At 36.1% G+C, this 20,598-nt stretch overlaps 1 protein-coding gene across 1 annotated transcript in view; it reads left to right on the top strand.

Moving 5' to 3' along the window:
* Positions 1-2,046: 2,046 nt before the first annotated feature.
* The window catches only part of SLC35F1 (solute carrier family 35 member F1), a 511,365-nt gene continuing 492,813 nt past the window's right edge, over positions 2,047-20,598 (top strand). The window contains exon 1 of the mRNA XM_051997618.1: positions 2,047-2,461. Within this exon, the coding sequence (XP_051853578.1) occupies positions 2,286-2,461 (176 nt within the window). The 5' untranslated portion in view covers positions 2,047-2,285. The remainder of the gene's footprint in view (positions 2,462-20,598) is intronic.

A 20,598-nucleotide genomic window follows, 5' to 3' on the forward strand; every position in this document is an offset into this window, starting at 1 on the left:
TTCAATAACTTGTCCAGGGTAATATAAATAGCAAGATGAACAGCTATACTGAAACTTATTTGCTATCACTCCAAAACAGATACGTTTTTCACTATACTAGAAATACCAGCAGAAGCTTACTAGTGATGTTGCAAAGAGGAATGAGATTGCCATTTTTTTTCTTTGTATCTCCAATGTCAAGATTAGTGCATCTCACAAATGATTGTATTGAAATAACTTGGACTTGAATCATTGACACCAGACTAAAGCACTATGATTTCTCACACTTGACTATTGAAAGTTAAAGCTCATTTTCTTCCCTTCTTTAAATCAACAAATAAAAATGGTGTTAGCTTGTGAAGGGGCAAGATCAATAATAGCACTTGAACCAATGGGGATAAAGAAAGATAATTTCAAATGCCTAGAGGTTTCCCCATTTTATGCTCATTCATATCCATATTAGTTCATTTTATAATAGTTAACCTTTCTGCATCTGCTTCTCTGTCAATAACACAAGACCTTCCACTTTGGGGATTTTACCAGATGATTCAGAGAATAAAAAGGTAAGGTTCACAAACTGCTTAGGGATTTTAATGTGAAAAGTACTTTCAACAAGTACAAAGCAGTATTGTTATTTTACATGCTTTAATCTTATCCATCTTTTTCTCACATTTCTGACTCAGAAGAGATTTAGATCATTTGGATATAATAGAGAAATACATATATAGAATCCTTCTTGAGAAATTACTAGGAGTGAATACAAAATTGAAAGTGCAGACACAGTATCAATTTGTGAAGTAATGAAAATATTAAAAATAAAGAAAGTTAAATTTGAAAGAATAGAGCGTCAAAAGACACAATCATTCATGACAGGCACTTAGAGTTACAACAAATATTGTTTTAACATATACATTTCTATAATAATTTGCTATCAGGTTGAACCAAAATGATCAGTTAGGCAAAAATTTCATTATGGTCTCAAAAAAGGGGTCCTCAGGTCCTTAAGGCAAACCTCAAGGATTCTACTAGGATTACCCTATGGAAGACGGCATCGTGGGTTCCTTTCAAGTAAATCTTTAAATGTTTTTGAAGTGGAAGAAATCTTAGAATGGAGCACTAATGTTAAAACCGGGGAAGCATGTTGATTGCAAGAAATACATGTTTAATTTGGACTGTTTTGAGCTTCATAAAGATATGATCTATTTTCAGGCTGAGGATACTTTACAATAGAGAATTTCATGAATGTGAAAGGCTTAGTACAATTTTTTTTTTCCTTGTAGAGGGCCATGTAGGAAACCGCTTGCCCACCCATGTCTTTAAAACTTAGTCTTTTCGCTACCGGAGTTGTATAAATCCCGACATTAGAAAAGTGTCCAATAAGCAAATACTGCCCGGCTTTGTGCCGCTGTCCGGAAGAAAGTGGTGCTGGAGTTTCTAACAAGGGGATTTACAACTCCTGATATTTTAGGACAGGGAGACGAAAATAAGCAAATAGAGACTAGTGGATAATGAGAAAGGACCCGGAGGGGCTGGGGAAAATTAAGCACCTCAAGGGCTCCCTCTGCCGAGAGGAAAAAGTGACTATCCCAATAGAGCAGCATCCCCACAGCTCTCTGATCTGTTGCTGCCCCCATTGCTGCTTTCTTATTTTCTTTCTTTCTTGGCCTCTTACATATAGAGAAAGACGAGCAGCTTCGCGGGTGAAAAGGAAACCTGTCCGGCTCGCTTCTTGCGGGTGAGGAGAAACCTGCAGCTCACCTGCGCCTTCTTCCCTAACCTGCTACTCCAACGAAGAACTGGGGGTAGGGGTAGGTGGGCCGGGGACTTGGGGAAGGAGAGTCAGTGTAAAATAGATCCATATCACTATGGTCTCGCTTCAACGGGCTAGACCCACTACCGAACGGGAACGGGAGAGAGTGTCTATCTGCTGGTTCTCTGAATAGTGTGAAAGCACTTTGGAGTCTCTGCGTGAGGAGGAGAAGGAAGAGGCAGCGGAGGCGGTGTAACAGCAGCAACAGCAGTAGAGTGAGGGTGCGCGCACTCTGGGTTAGAGAGTGAGCGAACGCTGAGGCTGGGGCTGGGTGAGGGTTTACACGCCGCCCGCCCGCGGAAACAGCAGCAGCCACGCTCAACCTCCCTGCCCCTCCAACAACAGCACCGCCTCTCCCCTGCAGCGTCAGCCCGGGGACTCCCTCTTTCTCCTCCTTCTCTCCTCGCCTGGCCAGACCTGGGGCAGCGCAGAATGCGCCCAGCTGCTGCGTTCTGATCGCCCTCCCACAGCCGCCGTAGCCGCCGCCGCCACCGCGATGATCTCCCCGGAACAGCAGCAGCAACAGCAGCAGCTGCAGCAGCAACAGCAGCCCAACCATGTCGTGGCCACCATCGAGAATCTGCCGGCCGAGAGCAGTGGGAGCAGCGGCGGGAGTCTCTCTGCCTCGTCCGCCTCCAGCGTGCGCCAGAGGATCAGGAAAATGCTGAACAGGTGAGCAGAGCTGCGAAGAGAACGAGGGCTCGCCGGTATGGACGGGGAGGGGCGTGGGCTGCGGGGACCCCAGGTGTTGACAGAGGCCGGGGGGTGGCTTCCCTTGCTCCAAAGACTGCACTTCGGTCCCGTTGGGACTGGGTTTGGGGCCCGGGGACTAGGGAAAGGGGGGAGTGGTTCTGCCTGCAGCACTAGTAAAGGAAGCGCACCCCATTGGCGGCAGCGTTGTCCCAGAGAGAGGAACTAGGGGCCCCCCTCTGGGTGGCTGGTAGGGGAGATAGTTTGGGAATGATATTGTGCCTTAGAGATGTGCTCTTTACTGGTGTGTTTTTGAATGTGTGTGTATGCGTGTGTGTGAGCGCAGATACGCACATCTTGTTGGAGAGGAGGAGGGGAATGCCCTTTTCTTTTCTTCTAAGTCCTCGGGCAGCTCATTACCAAGCCCTATGCACTAAGCAGTCCTTGAGGGACCCGTAGGGAGCCAGGGTCCTTTCTTGTTGGAGTGGTCTTCTAGAAATAAGGGGGCTTGGGTGCAGCCGTCCCACTTCAGGCGAGCTGAGCCCCTCATTGTGCAAGCTACAGGAAGGCGGGGGATGGTGTCGCTGCTGCTGTCCAGGCGAAGAAAAGGAGACAGGGGCAGGGCTTCTCTCTGCTTGTTTCTCGTGCAGACACACTGAGCCCTTTCTGGAATATAAAGACGGAGAGAAAGAGGCAAGAGGCCTGAAGCAAACCCAGGCAAAGTACGAAAATGGAACGTTGAGGAGTTAAGGAGAGGCTTGGGGGAGGTGGATGTTGGTCACTGGTCCTGTCCAACAGACGTGCTGGTTTAAGAAAGGAGAGGAAACATGGACCATGCACTATGATCATTATTAGCATGGGGCCCCATTTGTGCCTCTTAAGCTCTGCCTACGATTGGGAAAGGATTCATATTTAACTGGCTTGAGGTGAATGAATTGTTGCTTCTAAGCATTTACATGGACAAAGAAACCTATCTACGTGCTTGTATATGGCTCTGTATTGGTGTGCGTTTCTCTGACTTTGTAGAGGTAACTCTGGAGAGAGCTAGATCCCTTGCTCTGTTCACACAGGTTTCTTGATGGTTTAAAATCTGAGTGGAAATGCATTTCGAAGGAGTTCATATCACTTTAACTGACTGGAGCTAAAAGTGGGAGTACACAATGTATACCGAAATAGAGCTGTAAAATCGGCTCAGCTGGGGCTCCATCTATTCATTATCTCATTATTTTGCTGTGTGGTTTAGGTATATAAACCCAAACAAACAAACAAAAGAGCCCAGTCTTATGACTGGAAAAGGATGTTAGACCTCTTTGTGGGAACTTAATCAAGTTTCTAGTATCAAACAGGAAGAAATGCACTGAAACTGACATGGGATTTGGTGATGGAACCTTAAGCTTTTCTTTCGCAGGACTTGTGGCAGAGCATGATGGCACATGCCAAAATATTAGATGGGAAAGATAGGAGAACTGAATTAGTCAAGGGGATGCTCCCTGTTTTGTATTCTATGTAAATTTCTGATTTCTTAAATGATAAATCTGCATTAAGTTTTTTTTTTTAAGGTAACTCCAAATTTACATGGTTTCCATCAATTTAAGACTGAGTTAAAAAAAAACCAATGCAATCAGAAAATGATTTTCTCAGACCAAGAAACTCTCCTACTTTGATATACAAATGGCTGGCTGGCTAGATGGCTAGATAGATAGATAGATGGATGGCTAGATAGACAGACAGACAGACAGATAGATAGAAAGATAGATAGATAAATAGCCAGCCAGCCAACCAGCCATGAAGGGAAGTCTCATATAAGCCTGAACAGACTTTTCCCTCCAAAAGGTGATAAGTACATAAGTTCATTTTCCTTTGTTTAACCTCAAAGAAATACCATTTTAGTGCTATGTTATGCCTTAGTGGAGGTAGTTCAATTTATTGGAAAGATTAGTAAAGTTAAGAGAGAAGAGATCTGAGTTCTAGACTGTAACAAAGTTCCCTTGTAGCTCTGGGTGAGACATTTCATCTCCTAGTTTTTTTCATCTATAAAATGGGAATAATAATACTTGTTCAAGCCACTCATGAAATAGTTGTGATTAATCAAAGGAAATTATATATGTGAAAGCATCATGAATAGCACATAATTATTCAAATATAATTTTTTTTTAATAATGAAAGAACATATTTGTTCATCAATCTTCTGGCTTTCTATAGATGAATAATGGTATTTCTCTTTTACAGAAGAGGAAACCAAAGCCAAAAAGGTTAAATGGGATGACATCTAATCACAAGTACATCTATAAATGGCACTATTAGGCCATGATTTAAACAATTAAACTAACATTATTTAATTCTATTACCCAGAAAATTTCAGTTGAGAAATTCATTGGAGTTATATTATTTCTGTTGGCAAAATGCTACTATTGTCTTTAGCTAATGAAGTTTCCTTTTCCCTCAAGGACAAGTATGAAATACATTTCTTCTGGGAAAGAACATCTTTGGCTGGAGGTTAAAAATATCAGAACAAATAGAAGGTTATCCGTGATGGAATGATTTATTTAGCACGATATGGAGAGGGGTGTTGACTTTGCCTAGAAATGAAAGCCAATATGGCTGTAATATTACTAGTGACTGCTAAGTGACTCAGATTCAAAAAGGACTGCTGAGTGTTAGTCAAGAGTAGAACTTCTATCACATCTTTGAAGGAAAGAAAGAAGCATTTATTAAGCAACTCTTCTGTGTAAGCATAGGGCTAATGCTTTACAAATATCTCATTTGATCTCTTAATAACCCTGTGATTAATTAATTATAAATAAAAATAGGATTAATAATCCTGTGAGATAGATGCTGTTATTATTCCCACTTTACAGATTTAGAAACTGCTGCACACAGAGATTTGGGGACTTGCATAGGGCTACACAATTAGTAACTTTCTGAGTTTTTAAACTCATATCTACCTAACTCCAAGAGCTCAACCCACTATGTCACCTAGCTAAACTATCTCTTTATCCCATATAATGCTGTAATCTCACACAATTTGCATTCACTGTTTACACCTTTAGGCCAAATCTTAGTCTTAGGCAGAAATTAGAGACAAATACAAATAGTATTTCTTTAGTTCCATATCATGCAAAAGCAGGTATAACAACTTTGCCAAGAGTAAATATAGAGAATATTTACTGATGAATAGACATGACACTCTAACCTTGGTCAGCTGTCTTTTCTGTTGTTCTGCTGGGTCAAGGAAAGGATGGCTAAAAGAATTCAGATGATGTAGTATAAGCAATTATAATACTATTAGTACCTCAAGCACAACTCCCCTTCCTGGCAGTTTATCTCAGACTAAATAATGGAAAAGGCACCTTTTCACTCAAAAGGGGGCAACATGCAGTATAATAGTATACCACATTAATAGAGTGCTTTAAAGAATTCAGAGTACTTTGTAACAATACTGTGAGGAAAAGTAGCATGAAAATTGCTCTCCCCATTTTAGAAATGAAAAATTTGGAGTTTAGAAAGATTAAATATTATTAATTATCAATTAATTAATTAATCAAAATTAATGATTAATTTTAATTAAAATAATTTTAAAAATAAAATAATAATGGATCTGAGGTCAAACTACTGATCCGACACTTGTTGAACCTGAAATTTGAGCTCAATTTTCCAAATTTTATGTCCAGCATTCTCTTCAGTGTATTGACCTACCTCACATTCTATATACCCACTTATTTTTGGAAATTCCATTATACATAGAATGGAATTTCCAAAAAGAAGTGAAATTTGAAGAAAAAATTATTTTAGTTTATAACTTTTTTATGTCAGTCATTTTTTTATCCCTCCTTTCCTAAGCCATTGAACCTATTCTTGTAATAAAGAAAAACATTTAAGCAAAATGACAGACATTGTAACTGCCTCTGATAATATGTACCATATTCTACATTTATAATCTTTATCTCCCCCACTATAAGAGGGAATGTGTTTCCAGATCTGCTATTCAGAACTAAGATTATTCATTATAGTTCTTTGGGGTTTTATTACTATAATGTTATTTTCTTTTCCTTCATTGTAGTCATTGTGCAAATTATTTTCTTGATTATGTTTACTTCTTTATCAGTTCATACAAATCTTCCCACATTTTTCTGAATCCTGTGTTGTTTTTTTTATAGTGCAATAATCTAATATATATGTCATAATTTGTTTAACCACTCTGTAAGTGATAAACATTAATTTTGATAGTAATTATGAATAGCTAGCATTTATATATTGATTTAAGATTTGCAAAGTATTTTACAAATATTATGTTATTTATCCTTACAACAATCCTGGGAAGAGGGCCTTTTGCAGATGAATAAATTGAGGCAGATAGAATGATTTGCCCAGAGTCATATAACTAGAATGAATTTGAACTTAGATTTTCCTATCTCCAGGTACAATAGTCTATCTGCTTCAATTCTGAGCAGTTTGAATGCAATGCAATGCATTGCAATGCAAACTTAAATGAGTTCAATTTTAATATGATTGCCTTTTGTTTTATTTAAATAACACACAAATATATATTTGTCCTTCAATTAATATGTAATATTTAATTAATAATACATAACATTTAATTATCAATATGTAATTTTAATGTACTAATTGCTAATATGTAATATTTAATGCAGTAATATGTAGTTAGGCTGTTGAATTTTATACTGTATGGAGGAGTTCTCAGTGGTAAAAGAAGATATTTGCTATCTTTAAGGAATTAAAATGGGCATAATAGTATATAAGATTTAAATGCTGAAAGGTTACCAGATAACCTTATTTTTAATAGAAGCAAAGGAAGCCACACTCATCTTTCTTTAAAAGTACTATTTTTTTTTAAAAAAGTATCAACTTCTGACATAAGATCATCCCTTCTTTATTTCCTGATGATTGGGAATGACATATTGACCCAAGTGAGGAAGAATAAAGTATAACCAACTCTTATTTCCTTCTTTCTTCTATAGGTACCATATTTGGAATATGTAACCTTCCTCCTATATTTGAGGCAATGATAAAACTTCACAATTTGTCCATCTTGTAAATGAACATATGACATAATTTACTTGAGATAATAATACTAAGCAATATTTGTTATGGTGATTTAAAGTTTGTGAACTATTTTATATGAATTATTTCATCTGAGTCTCACAACCTTTTGTTTTCTTTTTTTTATTTTACATGGGATATAAAGCTGATGAGATGAGAAAACAGCCTCAGGGAGGTAATATAACTAGCCCTCGCTCTCAAGCTAATAAGTATAAGAGACACATTTGAACCCAGGTATTAATGAAGCCAGAGCTTTTCCTACTATGTTACCATTGTTAACCATGTGGAAGTCAAACAAGTCATTGACTATCTGTTAACTGAAAAAACAACCAACATTTTTCAGAGTTAAAGATGAGTTTCACCTTGATAGACAATGGCTTTCTCCTCCATTCCTCGTGTCTATTGTATTCCTTCATATTCCTTCATTTTGTCTGTAATCCCTTCTCTTAAATAAATCTACCTTTTGTAAAAAAAAAAAAAAAAGAAAAAAAGATGAGATTCACTTCAGATACCCATTTCCCTTTCATAGCCATTAAAACTTTGTGTTTTAAGGGACCTGAAAGATTCTTTATGTCAATTCCAATATTCCTATATAACATTTAGCATCAGTGATCATGCCGCTTCTACTAGACTTCTAGTTGCTGATTTTTCATCACTTCCTTAAGCATTTTTAAGGTCCTATGACCTCTGACAGTCAGGATCTTGAGATAAAGGCATTCTTGAGAGGCTAAAAAAAAATAGATCATAAGGTATTTTCTTTCTTTTTTTAAAATAATGTTTTAGTTCTCCAAACACATGCAAAGATAGTTTCCAACACTGAGCTTTGCAAAACCCTGTGTCCCAAATTTTCTCCCTTTCCTCCCTCCCCCTCCAAGACAGTGAGCAATCTGATATAAATTAAATATGTGCAATTCTTCTAAACATATTTCCACACTATGTATGAAGAATCAGATCAAAAAGAAAAAAAAACACAAGAAAGAAAAAACATAAGTAAACAAAAAACAATGATTTTGACAAAAAAGGTGAAAACACTATACTCATTCAGTCTCTATAGTTCTCTCTCTGGATGGAGATGGCATTTCTCACCCCAAGACTGAAACCATGAATCATCACCACATTATTGAGAAAAGCCAAGTCCATCACAATTGATCATCATATAAACTTGTTACCATGTACAATGATCTCTTGATTCTGTTCACTTCACTCGGCATCAGTTCATGTAAGTCTTTCCCAGCTTTTCTGAAATCATCTTGCTCATCATTTCTTATAGAACAATGATATCCTAGATATTTTCAAGGACACAGATGTCATTGATCTTGTATTATAGATTTATTTTTTGCCAAATCCTTCAGCGGCTGCTGAAGGCTTTATCCAGTTCACAAGGTAGCTTTTCACACAGGGCTTTCCCAAGGACACAAAACAACTCCAGGAAAAGACAAATATAAGATGAACATCTATCTCCTTATAATTACATAACTCTTCTGTGATATAGTCCATTTGATTCATTAGCTTCTCTTCCCTTTAAGATAATTAATCTTGCACCAGTATAATGGATTGTTGTTGTTTCAATCATGTCTGACTTTTCATGATCTTATTTTTGGATCTTTTAGAGTGATTTGCCTCTCCAGCTCATTTGATGGATTAGGAAACTGAGACAACTTAATGTTAAATGACTTGTTCAGGATCCCACAACTAATGGAGTATCTGAGGCCAGATTTGAGCTCCTGAAGAGCATGCTGCCTGATTCCAAGCTCAGTACTTTATCCACTATACCACCTAGCTGCCTCATATAATGAATTAGCCTTTATAAATATCAGTTATGAATTCCTTCTTTTAATTTTATGGCTATAGGTGATCCCAACATGGAAGAGAGCCACATAGGGTCCTCATAGAGGCTACTGGTAGGTAATAGATGCTACTTTCTTGTTCTTTCCCCAACCATATGTATTTCTTATCTGATACATTATTTATTCCGTTATTATTTAGAAGGTCACAAATCTAGAGCTGGAAAGAAGCTCTAGATTTATAGATAGAAGCCATCCAATCAAATTCCCTTCACTTTATAGATGAAGAAATTGAGACTCAGGGAGGATAAGTGTCTTCAGTGAAACAGGTGGTACTGGTGGTGGTAGTAGCAGTAGTAGTGATAGTAGTGATGGTGATGGTAGTAGAAGCAGCAGTAACTACCATTTATATAGAGCTTCCTATATGGCAGGTACTATACTAAGTGCATTACAATTTTATGATCTCATATGATCTTCATAAAAACCCTAGGAAGTAAGTGTTATTATCATCATCATCCCCATTTTACAGATGAAAAAACTGGGACAAACAGCAATGAAGGAATTTGCCTGAGGTCACAGAGCTAGTAAGTACCTGAGGTTAAAGTTGAACACAAGTCTTCTTAACTCCAAGCCTAGTACTCTATTTATTGTGCCATCTAGTTATAAATAATTAAGGCAAGATTTTGATTGCTTTTCTTTTCTTTTCTTTTTCTTCAGCTAGGCAATGAGGTTGTCACTTGTCCAAAGTCACACAACTAGTAAATGTTAAATGTCTGATACTGGATTTGAACTTGGGTTCTCCTTTACTCAGGGCCAGTACTCTATTCATTGCACCATCTAGTTAATACATGTCTCAAAATCACAATTTAATCTTGAATTTTTTGCAAGTTAGGATGACTCTCATATTTGGATTTCTTTGTTTTCCTTTTTTGTCTTACTACCTCTAGAACTTAATCTAATAATAGGTGTTTAACAAATACTTGTGGAATTGAGCATTTTTGTATTAAAGTATTTTCTTCTGACTACCTGACAAATGACTCAGATAGTTCTGGCTTAAAAATTGTCTTAATGAGAATTGGTTGTTTGTCTTCAATTATTAAAAAAAAATTCTAATATGTTTACTTTACCATATAGAGAATATGAGTAAAGGTGTTGACAGTAATTATTTGCCTGTAACTTGGTAGGATCACCCAATCATGTATATCCATATATCTATTTTTGTTTCATTTTTCATTGTCAATCTAAGGTTGAAATTGATTTCCAAAATTATGAAATATTTGAGTACTAACCTGAAGGCATTAAAGTGGCTACACACAGGACTCATAGGATCATAGGAATAGAACCAGAAAGTACCTTTGAGGTCATCTAGTAATAATTGTAATTAATATTTATATGCATATTTAAGATTTGTAGATACTTTATATGCTCATTATAGAACATTATACAAATATGATGATTATGATAATGATGATACTGATAACACTATTAATAAAGAAATTGAAAATCAAGAAGGCAAATGGCTTACTCAAGGTTATTCAAATTTGTAAATGCCAGCTTTAGCACTAGAAACCATATCCTCTGATTCCCAGTTCAGTGTTTTTGTTAAGGTAGTCAATGTCAAGAAGGAAGGGTACCATTTAGGATCCCTATAATCTAACCAAAGCATTTTCTGAGACAATTAAAAGAGTGGGAAGGAACACAAAGCTCATTCAAACACAGATGCCATAAAATAGAGCAGTGTATAAAATTAGCTATTACACCTACCTAATGAACAACATCAATACTATTCTCGGCTGTCTTTCCTCATCAGGTGTGAAAGCCTTCCCTGAGATATTGATAGTAAGGATGCCATTTGTGGCTTTACCTCATGCTACTCAATCTAACAGATGACACAGTAAGGAGGGGGAGTATAAAATAAAAATCGTCTATTAATGAGGATAATCAAGACAAAATTATTACAAACAGTAGCAGGTGGTGTGTTGCAAACAGTCATTTTCAAGACCTCTAGTAAATGATACATGTTTAAGGAATATTTTTAGCTAAGGGTAAGCAGTAAAAATGTAATAAAATAGTATATGGTATATTTCCTCTTATTCAGAACTCTCAAGAAAAAATTAGTTAAAAAGAAAGAGAGAGAGAAAGAATGCTTTAATCTGTATTCAAATACAATCACTTCCTTCCCTACGTATGGATAGGAGTTTTCATCATATGTCCTTCAATAGCATGTATGATTGTATTAATGAGAATAACAACGACATTTACTTCTGGTCATCCCAGAACATTACTATTATTTTGTATACAGTACATTTTACTTTGCTTGAGTCATGGAGGACTTTCCAGGTTTGCTTGGTTTTTTTTTCCCTTAAGAGCATCCTGCTCATTATATCCTATAGAACAATAATAATCTATCACAAACACATACCACAGTTTATTGAGCCATTACCCAATTGATGGGCATCCCCTAAATATAACTATTCTTTAAAATGAATGAAATACCTTAAAGGAAGTGAAATTTTCATCCTAGAGGTCTAGATGTCATCAAAAGGATTCTTGGTCAGGAGCTGAATAAACTTGATTCCCTTCAGATCTCTTCAAAATCCTAGTTTCTGATGATTCTGGAAGTTAGTTTTAAAATATTTCCTGATATCAATTCAATAAATCTTTAAGATGAATTGAAATTAGCTTATTTACTTTTTTTTAAAGTTATTTTTTATAATAGTGGCATGGAGAAAAAGCAAAAATAAAATGCAATATCTGGCTTTCATGGTTATGTTAATTCTAGTCAAATTAGTCATTTCTTATATCTTTAATGATAAAATTGTTACAACCTTAATAGTGCTTTAAAATATATGAAACTGGGGTGGGGAGGAGGTTGCATGTAATTCTACTTAGAAACACAAATCACAATTACCCATATATAAAATGAGCCAGAATCACATTTTCATGTGTGGCAAACTATGAGAGTATCTACCAAATGTTTCTATGTAATATTTAGATTAAATAGTAAACATTTTCACCACTTGTATTATTTTTTCTATGTATGTATGTGTGTGTATTTACATATGAATGTGTATATCACCAAAAATGAAGATTTCCAAATATTTATCATCATATAGGTTAAATATGAATTTTAAAATTTTTTACTCATATATTTTGGCTTTAGCTCTGGAATTAAAGTCAGGAAACCTGAAATTGAATGCTCCCCTCTAATAGTGATAAAATTTTAGAACAATCATTTTAAACTTCTTTTCCTCTTAGTTTCCTCATATACAAATAAAGATAATATTTTCACCATTTCACAGAGCTGTTTTGAAGGCCAAATTAGTATGAGATAAAGTACTTTAAATGTTAAGGCAGCATTGTATATATTAGTAAGATATGAGTAGCCATTACTAGGAATTCTGGTAACTGGAGCAAATTCTGGTACGTTGAGGCATACCAAGAAGACCGATGGAACATATAAGAGAGAGTCTAATAAAGGAAAAGTCAGGTTTCAATTTCTTCTCTCAACCTCTGCTATTCTGTGACTCAGCTCTTACTTTTCTCAGGGTCTGCGCTGAGACTGAGGTGCCTTCTTCACCATTCCCTATAGATTACGAGAACATCTAGGGTATTGGGATTATACTCAGGATCACTGCTGGAATAAAGCACACCTCTTATATAATGTATGACCCTAACATAATGTTTGTACCTGGGAAAAAGTCTTAGCTGTGTTATCCTACTTATGGTTTAGGCAGAATGTGTTATCTCTCATTGTTGTATGGAAGTAATCTTGAGTATTTGAAGTTATGTAAGTATAATATAATACCTTTTAGGACCTAGTTGGAAAAGCTTTGAATGTAGACCACATGATGAATTATTCCTTGAATATTGAACTTAAAAATCAAGAGAGACTCATAAGTTAGTTGGTTGCACTCTGGATGATGAATATTTTGACCATAACAACTATTTATAAAAACCTTCTATATTTGAAGTATTGAGATCTGTATCAGTGGAGAAAGTGTCCACATTGATAAAATCACAGATCCTTGAAATGTTGATGTAATTATTAGTAGCATGTAGATACCTGCTTGAATAAATCAGTCAGAAAGGAAAGATGAAAACCAACAAAAGGACAAAATACTAGGGACCTTTTAAATAATAACATTGTCATGGGAAGAAATTTCTTATAGATAAAATTTTCTTTGTTACTGATTCATCAGTGGCAGCCTGACTCAACTCTGTTAAAACAAGCCAGTATTTATTCTTAACTTTATTCTGAGCTAACTTTCAAGAATAATACCTAAAGATACTTAAAAAGATTTGACTGCAAAATAAGAAATGCATTAGAATATCTGTGTATTCATGGTTCATTGCTGCTTAATAAAAGTTAAGTTCCTTACAAAATACAGTTCTGTAATAACAATAGCTTAACTTTACAAACGAAGGTTACAGGCCATCGATTCCAATTCTATTTACCAAAATTAATTAGTACATTCCACTGTAATTGTTTTCATACCTACTATTAAGGGCAAAGCATAGAGCAAATGCATAGCAGAATTTAAAAGAAATCATTCTAATCACTTACAGAATTAGAGAGACAGGAAAAGAGCTAAAGGTTGCTATGAATCATCTTTGGCGAAAATGAAGCACAAAGAGCTCTGGTTCTTACCTTATTATGCCATGTGGTGAGTCTTACCTTGTCCTGCTGTGGATTAGTTGTGTGTCCTTGGAAGAGACATTTTCCTGAGGCTTCTACCTTTATTGTCAAAGCAGACAAAGATGAATAAAGGAAAAATAAAGTAAAAGTAGCACTTACTTTTCTTTGTAGGGGATAAAAAAAAATCTCCTTCAGCTCACAAACAAAACAGTTCAAATAATTCATGGTATTTTTCACCTTAATGAAAAGGCACTCACTCAGCAATAAAACAGAATTCCCATCAGAATCTTCAAAAGTACTCACAGTGTCCACAAATTCTGTCTTCTGTCTCAAAACAGGAAAATGAGCTTTCATGAGGTATTTTGCAAAAAATGCAAATGACCCTACATTCAAACTTGTATCGAATTTTACCATTTGGGGATAAGCCCATTAGCAGAATCATCATATAACCCAGGAACACATTGTTCACTGAATATCTTAGCATATTAACAGCTTTTATGTAGCATTGATTAGTGGATAAAGGCAATTTAAAATTTGCAAAGCCTATAAAGATGAAGAAATGCAAAATTTTATTTTCTCCCTTAAGGTTTGATGCATAATGATACAAAAATTTCAATAACATTTAGAATTTGGCCAGTGATAGAAAATCTATATTTTTGTCTCATACAAAAGAACTAGAAGTTGTTAGATTGAGTAGATCATGTGTGAGACTTAGATTCAAGAACTTCTAGCCTTGAATTCTATCTCTGATACAATCTGTGTGACCATTAGCAAGTAATTTAACACCGAGTTACTCTTTCCTCACCACCATAGAACATATCTCATAGGATTGTGAGTCTTAAAGAAGATTATACTGATCAAGTGTTTTGTAAAACTTATACTTATCTATGTATATGTGTATGTGACATACATACAAATACATACATATACATATGTATGTGCATATATAGTATACAAAGACTGAGTTCAAATCCGACCTCAGGCACTTACTAGCTGTGTGTCTCTAGCAAGACACTTCTGTTTGCCTTAATCCACTGGAGAAGGCACTCTGTATCTTTGCCAGACATGACAGAACAAAAACGTAATTATATGTATGTATCTATATCTATATCTATATATGTGTGTATATATATATATATATATATTATATATATAAAATCATCAAGGTTGGTGTAGAGAACTCCCAAGTCCTTTCCACATCTAAATCTATGATTATCATCATTATATTAAAGGTAGCAATAAGTTTATCTTATATTACATATATAGTAATTTTGATCACATTTTTATGTTAAAGGTGAGAGGAAGTATGGTATAATGGGTTCAGAGCAAGCCCAACTATCAGAAAGACTCTGATTCAAGTTGTGTCCATGACAGGTTCTGGGTGTGGGACCTTGATGAAATTCTTCCCTTATGGACTCCATGAGACTTTAGACCCCAGTGTATTGTAGGTCACTTGATTATTTGCATTGGTAAAGAGAGTTTCTTCCACCAATGAAATTACAAGTTAGGATAAAAAAAGTGGAAATATATCAATTAATCAACAAATATTTAGTAAGTGCCTATTATGTGCCAGTTACCATGCTATATCTCCCAGTGTTTGTCAAGGGAAAAATGAATTTCATTCATAAATCAGGCTTCTGTTTTCACTTTGTGAAGAGTAATCATTAATTTGAGTAAGACCTTATGTTTTGTTTACAAGGTATCAGCACATTAATGTTGTCCTTGCTGTGAAATTTAAGATGAATAAAATTCAAACATATTTATGAAATTTCAACACATTGTTTTTCACTAATTGCCATCCATGGGTTTTCATTAAGATATAGCATCTGCTTTAGACAAACAAATCATTAACCTTGACAGGAAAAGTGCAAACAGGAACCTCTTTCCTGAGTCAGCTAATGGGTTCATTCTTCTAACATTTAAGAATCCATTTTATGTTGATGGAAAGATTCTTCTTTTCTTGCTCTGCACTTCTACTCCCCAATAAAAGGCATTGTCTGCTTTCACTGGAACTTGAGGGAAATTCTTTCCATTATGAGATTCAAACAGTATGCTGAAAAAAAAAAAGATGCAAGTGAATTAGAATATGGTTCAATGCTTTCAACTTCAAATAAAGGAGCAAAGTTTTCTTGACATTGCTGTTGTCATGTCTTTCCGAAATGCTCAAAAGCTACCTCAGCATGTGAAGTCTAGCACTAACACTCCTTCATCCTTGTCATTTTCCTTATGGAACATATGCCTTGTCAGTTTGGGTTGGAGATTGAAATGCACTGATTTAACAGGACATATCTGTTTATTAAAATGCATTCCTTTATGAAAACAGAAAATAAAAGAGAAATTCAAAAGTGTGTAGGAGGGGAGAGAAACTAACTAGGTTTAATTGTAAAAAAGCATTTCCTAGGAAGAATAATTTGGCACAGCACATATGTTTCTGCTGTCTGTGCAGCTCTGAGTGATGGTGCTTAGAGGGTACCTGTTGTATGTAAAAGAGAGTTTGACAGACCTTGTCACAGAGGCTTTGGGAAAAGGTTAGTGCCTCTTGAACTGGGGAGGTTTCAAAAGAGCAGCAGCCTAAATGGCTCCATAGAGGAATGGGGGAGGGATGGACAGAGTGGCTCTGATGAAATGGACAGAGCAGCTTTAATGTGCTAATGAGGGAAAGCCCAGATGCCAGCAGTGATCAGAGGAGCTCTTTGTGACTCTGGGTCTTTTGAGATGGCTGCAGTCTCTGTCCTTATCGTGAATCCTGCCTCAGGCAGGGAGAAACACTGGCACTCAAAGAGGTGCTCTCCTTTTCTACTTCGCCTGATAGCCTTACCAATCAGTTAGTGAATGCTGATGAGCATTGAATAGGTTGAAGAAAATAGTAGGGTGGGGGATTTAGGGGAGAAGAAGGGAAGAAAGAAATGGAGGTTGGTATTGGGTGATGTATTTTGCTCAATTTAAACAAATGGGGGTGCTCTTCACCCTACTGAACTTGGTGAGGTGAGTTCCAGTCAATCCAAGAGACAATGGTCATGTCCTGGAAAGTGGGGAGGTAAGTTTTTTTAGTGAAGGTCAGTTAAAAACAAAATAAAATTTAAAATGACCATAGTGATTTCTTGAACATAATTTGAATGTCTTGTATGTTTATGTTGTTCAGTTGTTTCAATTATTCTGACACTTCATAGTCCCATTTGGGTTATTTTTTGTTTGGTTGGTTTTTTGGCAAAGATACTGGAATGGTTTACCATTTCCTTCTCCGGCTTATTTGATAGATGAGGAAACTCAAGCTAAGTAGGTGTCTGAGGCCAGATTTGAACTCAGGAAGATGAGCACCTGCCTGGTGCTCTATCCACTTTGTCACATAGCTGTCCTTTATGTTCATATCACTGATATTTCTAAATATATTTCAATGTATCTCCAATTACATCCTCCCTGAAAACAAAAGGAAATGGTTGTTTAAAAAACAATAAGTTGATTATATCTGACAATATATGTTTTATTCCTTCTTATCAATTTCTCACTTCTCTACTGAGAGGAGTTTGTCTGTTATCTAGGATAAAGGTTTGCTAGTAACATTATAAAAGCCAGAATTCAGCTTTCTTTTACTGTTCTTTTAATTTACATTTTTGTAGCCATTGTCCTTGACTTTCTTCTGGTCCTTCTTCCTTGGATCAGGACATATCAATTTTTCTGTTTCTCTGAAATTCTCAGATTCATCATTTTATTGTACAATACTATTCTTTTGCATTTATACACCACACTTAGGAAGGAAGGAAAGGGGAGGGAGGGAAAGAAAGAGAGAGGACTAAAGAAAGAAAAGGAGAAAGAAAACAAAGACTCCCTACTCCTCAACTGGCACCGTTGACTAGTTCTAACTACTACTGAACTTGTCTTTTTTTCATACAAAAGTAGAATCGGACCTCTTGAAGAGACAATGGATATACCAAACACTTTTTTTTTTTGGTTTTAACTACTACTTCAACTTATTTTCTAATTCCAAGACAATGAATCATATACTTTGCTAAGACCCCTCACCTCCTTAAAGAGGGATGCCTAAACTAACTTTTCTTTTCTTTTTTTTTTTAATAACTTTTTATTGACAGAACCCATGCCAGGGTAATTTTTTTTACAACATTATCCCTTGCACTCACTTCTGTTCCAATTTTTCCTCTTCCTCCCTCAACCCCCCCACAAAGATGGCAAGCAGTCCTATACATGTTAAATAGGTTACAGTATATCCTAGATACAATATATGTGTGCAGAAGCGAACAGTTCTCTTGTTGCACAGGAAGAATTGGGCTCAGAAGGTATAAATAACCTGGGAAGAAAAACAAAAATGCAAGCAGTTTACATTCGTTTCTCAGTGTTCTTTCTTTGGGTGTAGCTGCTTCTGTCCATCCTTGATCAATTGAAACTGAGTTAGATCTCTTTGTTGAAGAAATCCACTTCTATCAGAATACATCCTCATACAGTATTATTGTTGAGGTATATAATGATCTCCTGGTTCTGCTCATTTCACTTAGCATCAGTTCATGTAAGTCTCGCCAGTCCTCTCTGTATTCATCCTACTGGTCATTTCTTACAGAACAATAATATTCCAAAACATTCATATACCACAATTTACTCAACCATTCTCCAACTGATGGACATCCATTCATTTTCCAGCTTCTATCTACCATAAACAGGGCTGCCACAAACATTTTGGCACATATGGATCCTTTTCCCTTCTTTAGTATCTCTTTGGGGTATAAGCCCAATAGAAACACTGCTGGATCAAAGGGTATGCACAGTTTGATAACTTTTTGAGCATAGTTCCAAACTGCTCTCCAGAATGGCTGGATGTGTTCACAATTCCACCAACAATGTATCAGTGTCCCTGTTTTCCTACATCCCTTCCAACATTCCACATTGTCTTTCCCTGTCATTCTAGCCAATCTGACAGGTGTGTAGTGGTATCTCAGAATTGTCTTAATTTTCATTTCTCTGAGTAATAATGATGTGGAGCATATTTTCATATGGTTATAAATAGTTTTAATTTCTTCATCTGAGGATTGTCTGTTCATATCCTTTGACCATTTATCAATTGGAGAATGGCTTGATTTCTTATAAATTAGAGTCAGTTCTCTCTATATTTTGGAAATGAGACCTTTATCAGAACCTTTGACTGTAAAAATGTTTTCCCAGTTTATTTTTTCTCTTCTAATCTTGTCTGCATTAGTTTTATTTGTACAAAACCTTTTTAATTTGATATAATCAAAATTTTCTATTTTGAGGTCAATAGTGATCTCTAGTTCTTCTTTGGTCATAAATTCATTCCTCTTCCACAGGTCTAAGAGGTAAACTATCCTATGCTCTTCCAATTTATTTATAATCTCATTTTTTATGCCTAGGTCATGAACCCATTTTGACCTTATCTTGGTGTGTGGTGTTAAGTGTGGGTCAATGTCTAGTTTCTGCCATACTAATTTCCAATTTTCCCAGCAATTTTTGTCAAATAATGCATTCTTATCCCCAAAATTGGGGTCTTTGGGTTTGTCAAACACTAGATTATTAAAGTTATTGGCTGTTTTGTCCTTTGAACCTAACCTATTCCATTGATCAACTAGTCTATTTCTTAACCAATACCAGATGGTTTTAGTAACGGCTGCTTTATAATATAATTTTAGAACTGGTATGGCTAGGCCACCAACTAAGTATTTCTTAACAGAAGTGAAGTAAAACTAAGATATAAAACAAAAAATGTGTAAATACACACAAGCATATATGTTTGCACAGGGTCATACCATCACCGATAATTTGTTCTCAGGTATAGTCATGCTGCAGTCACTCATCATGATTTCTGGAGCCCATCATTCCCTCTGAGTATACTTTCTTCCTTGAGAGAGACTCTAGGGAACTCAAAAATGTATTATTCAGATTTAGGCTGTGACTGCAGTTTCTCATCCTAGTCTCCTAATGCAGATATCACTATGAAGGGAGACACTAGGACACTGAATAAAACAGAATCCCTGAAATACTACCCCCCACTTCCCCACACATGCATTCTCTCATATGTAGTCTTTTAAACTACAAAATGGCCAACTCCATTCTTAACTGGCATTATTGCAATAACTTTTTGGTGATAGGCTTGGGGACTGAACCCTTGGTGGCAGTTTCTTGATCACTCAAGGGCATAAAAGCCCTACACCCATCATCGGATTTGGCAGATGTTCAAAGACCACACTAGTCACTGTACCACTATATCCTGTCCTGCTCTGACTAGTTATATTTCCATAAGGTAGGGGTTGGGAAAGAGGGTGCGGGAAATTCATCTATAGGAGCTCAGTGTCATTGTATTCTTATTGCTTATCTTTGCTGGGTTAGCACAAAGTAAACCTCTGTTTGTCAAATGCTCAATTGCTTATGAGTGCCTCGTTTTGTCTCAATATTGAACCTGAACCAGCAGGTGCTGGCATCAGGCCCACTTCTGATACTTTCTGATTGGTTTCATAGGCTTTACTATCTCTTCTCTTAAATCCTTCCTCCACAGAACTGCCAAATTGCTATTCCTAAATCACTAATCTGACTATGCAACTTTCCTGCTCAAAAAAAGTTATGTTTTTAGGATAAAATACAAACTTAAAAAATTTGGCTTTTAAAGATCTTCACAA

This window comes from Antechinus flavipes, chromosome 4 (genome assembly GCF_016432865.1).
Source record: "Antechinus flavipes isolate AdamAnt ecotype Samford, QLD, Australia chromosome 4, AdamAnt_v2, whole genome shotgun sequence".
NCBI lineage: Eukaryota > Metazoa > Chordata > Mammalia > Dasyuromorphia > Dasyuridae > Antechinus > Antechinus flavipes.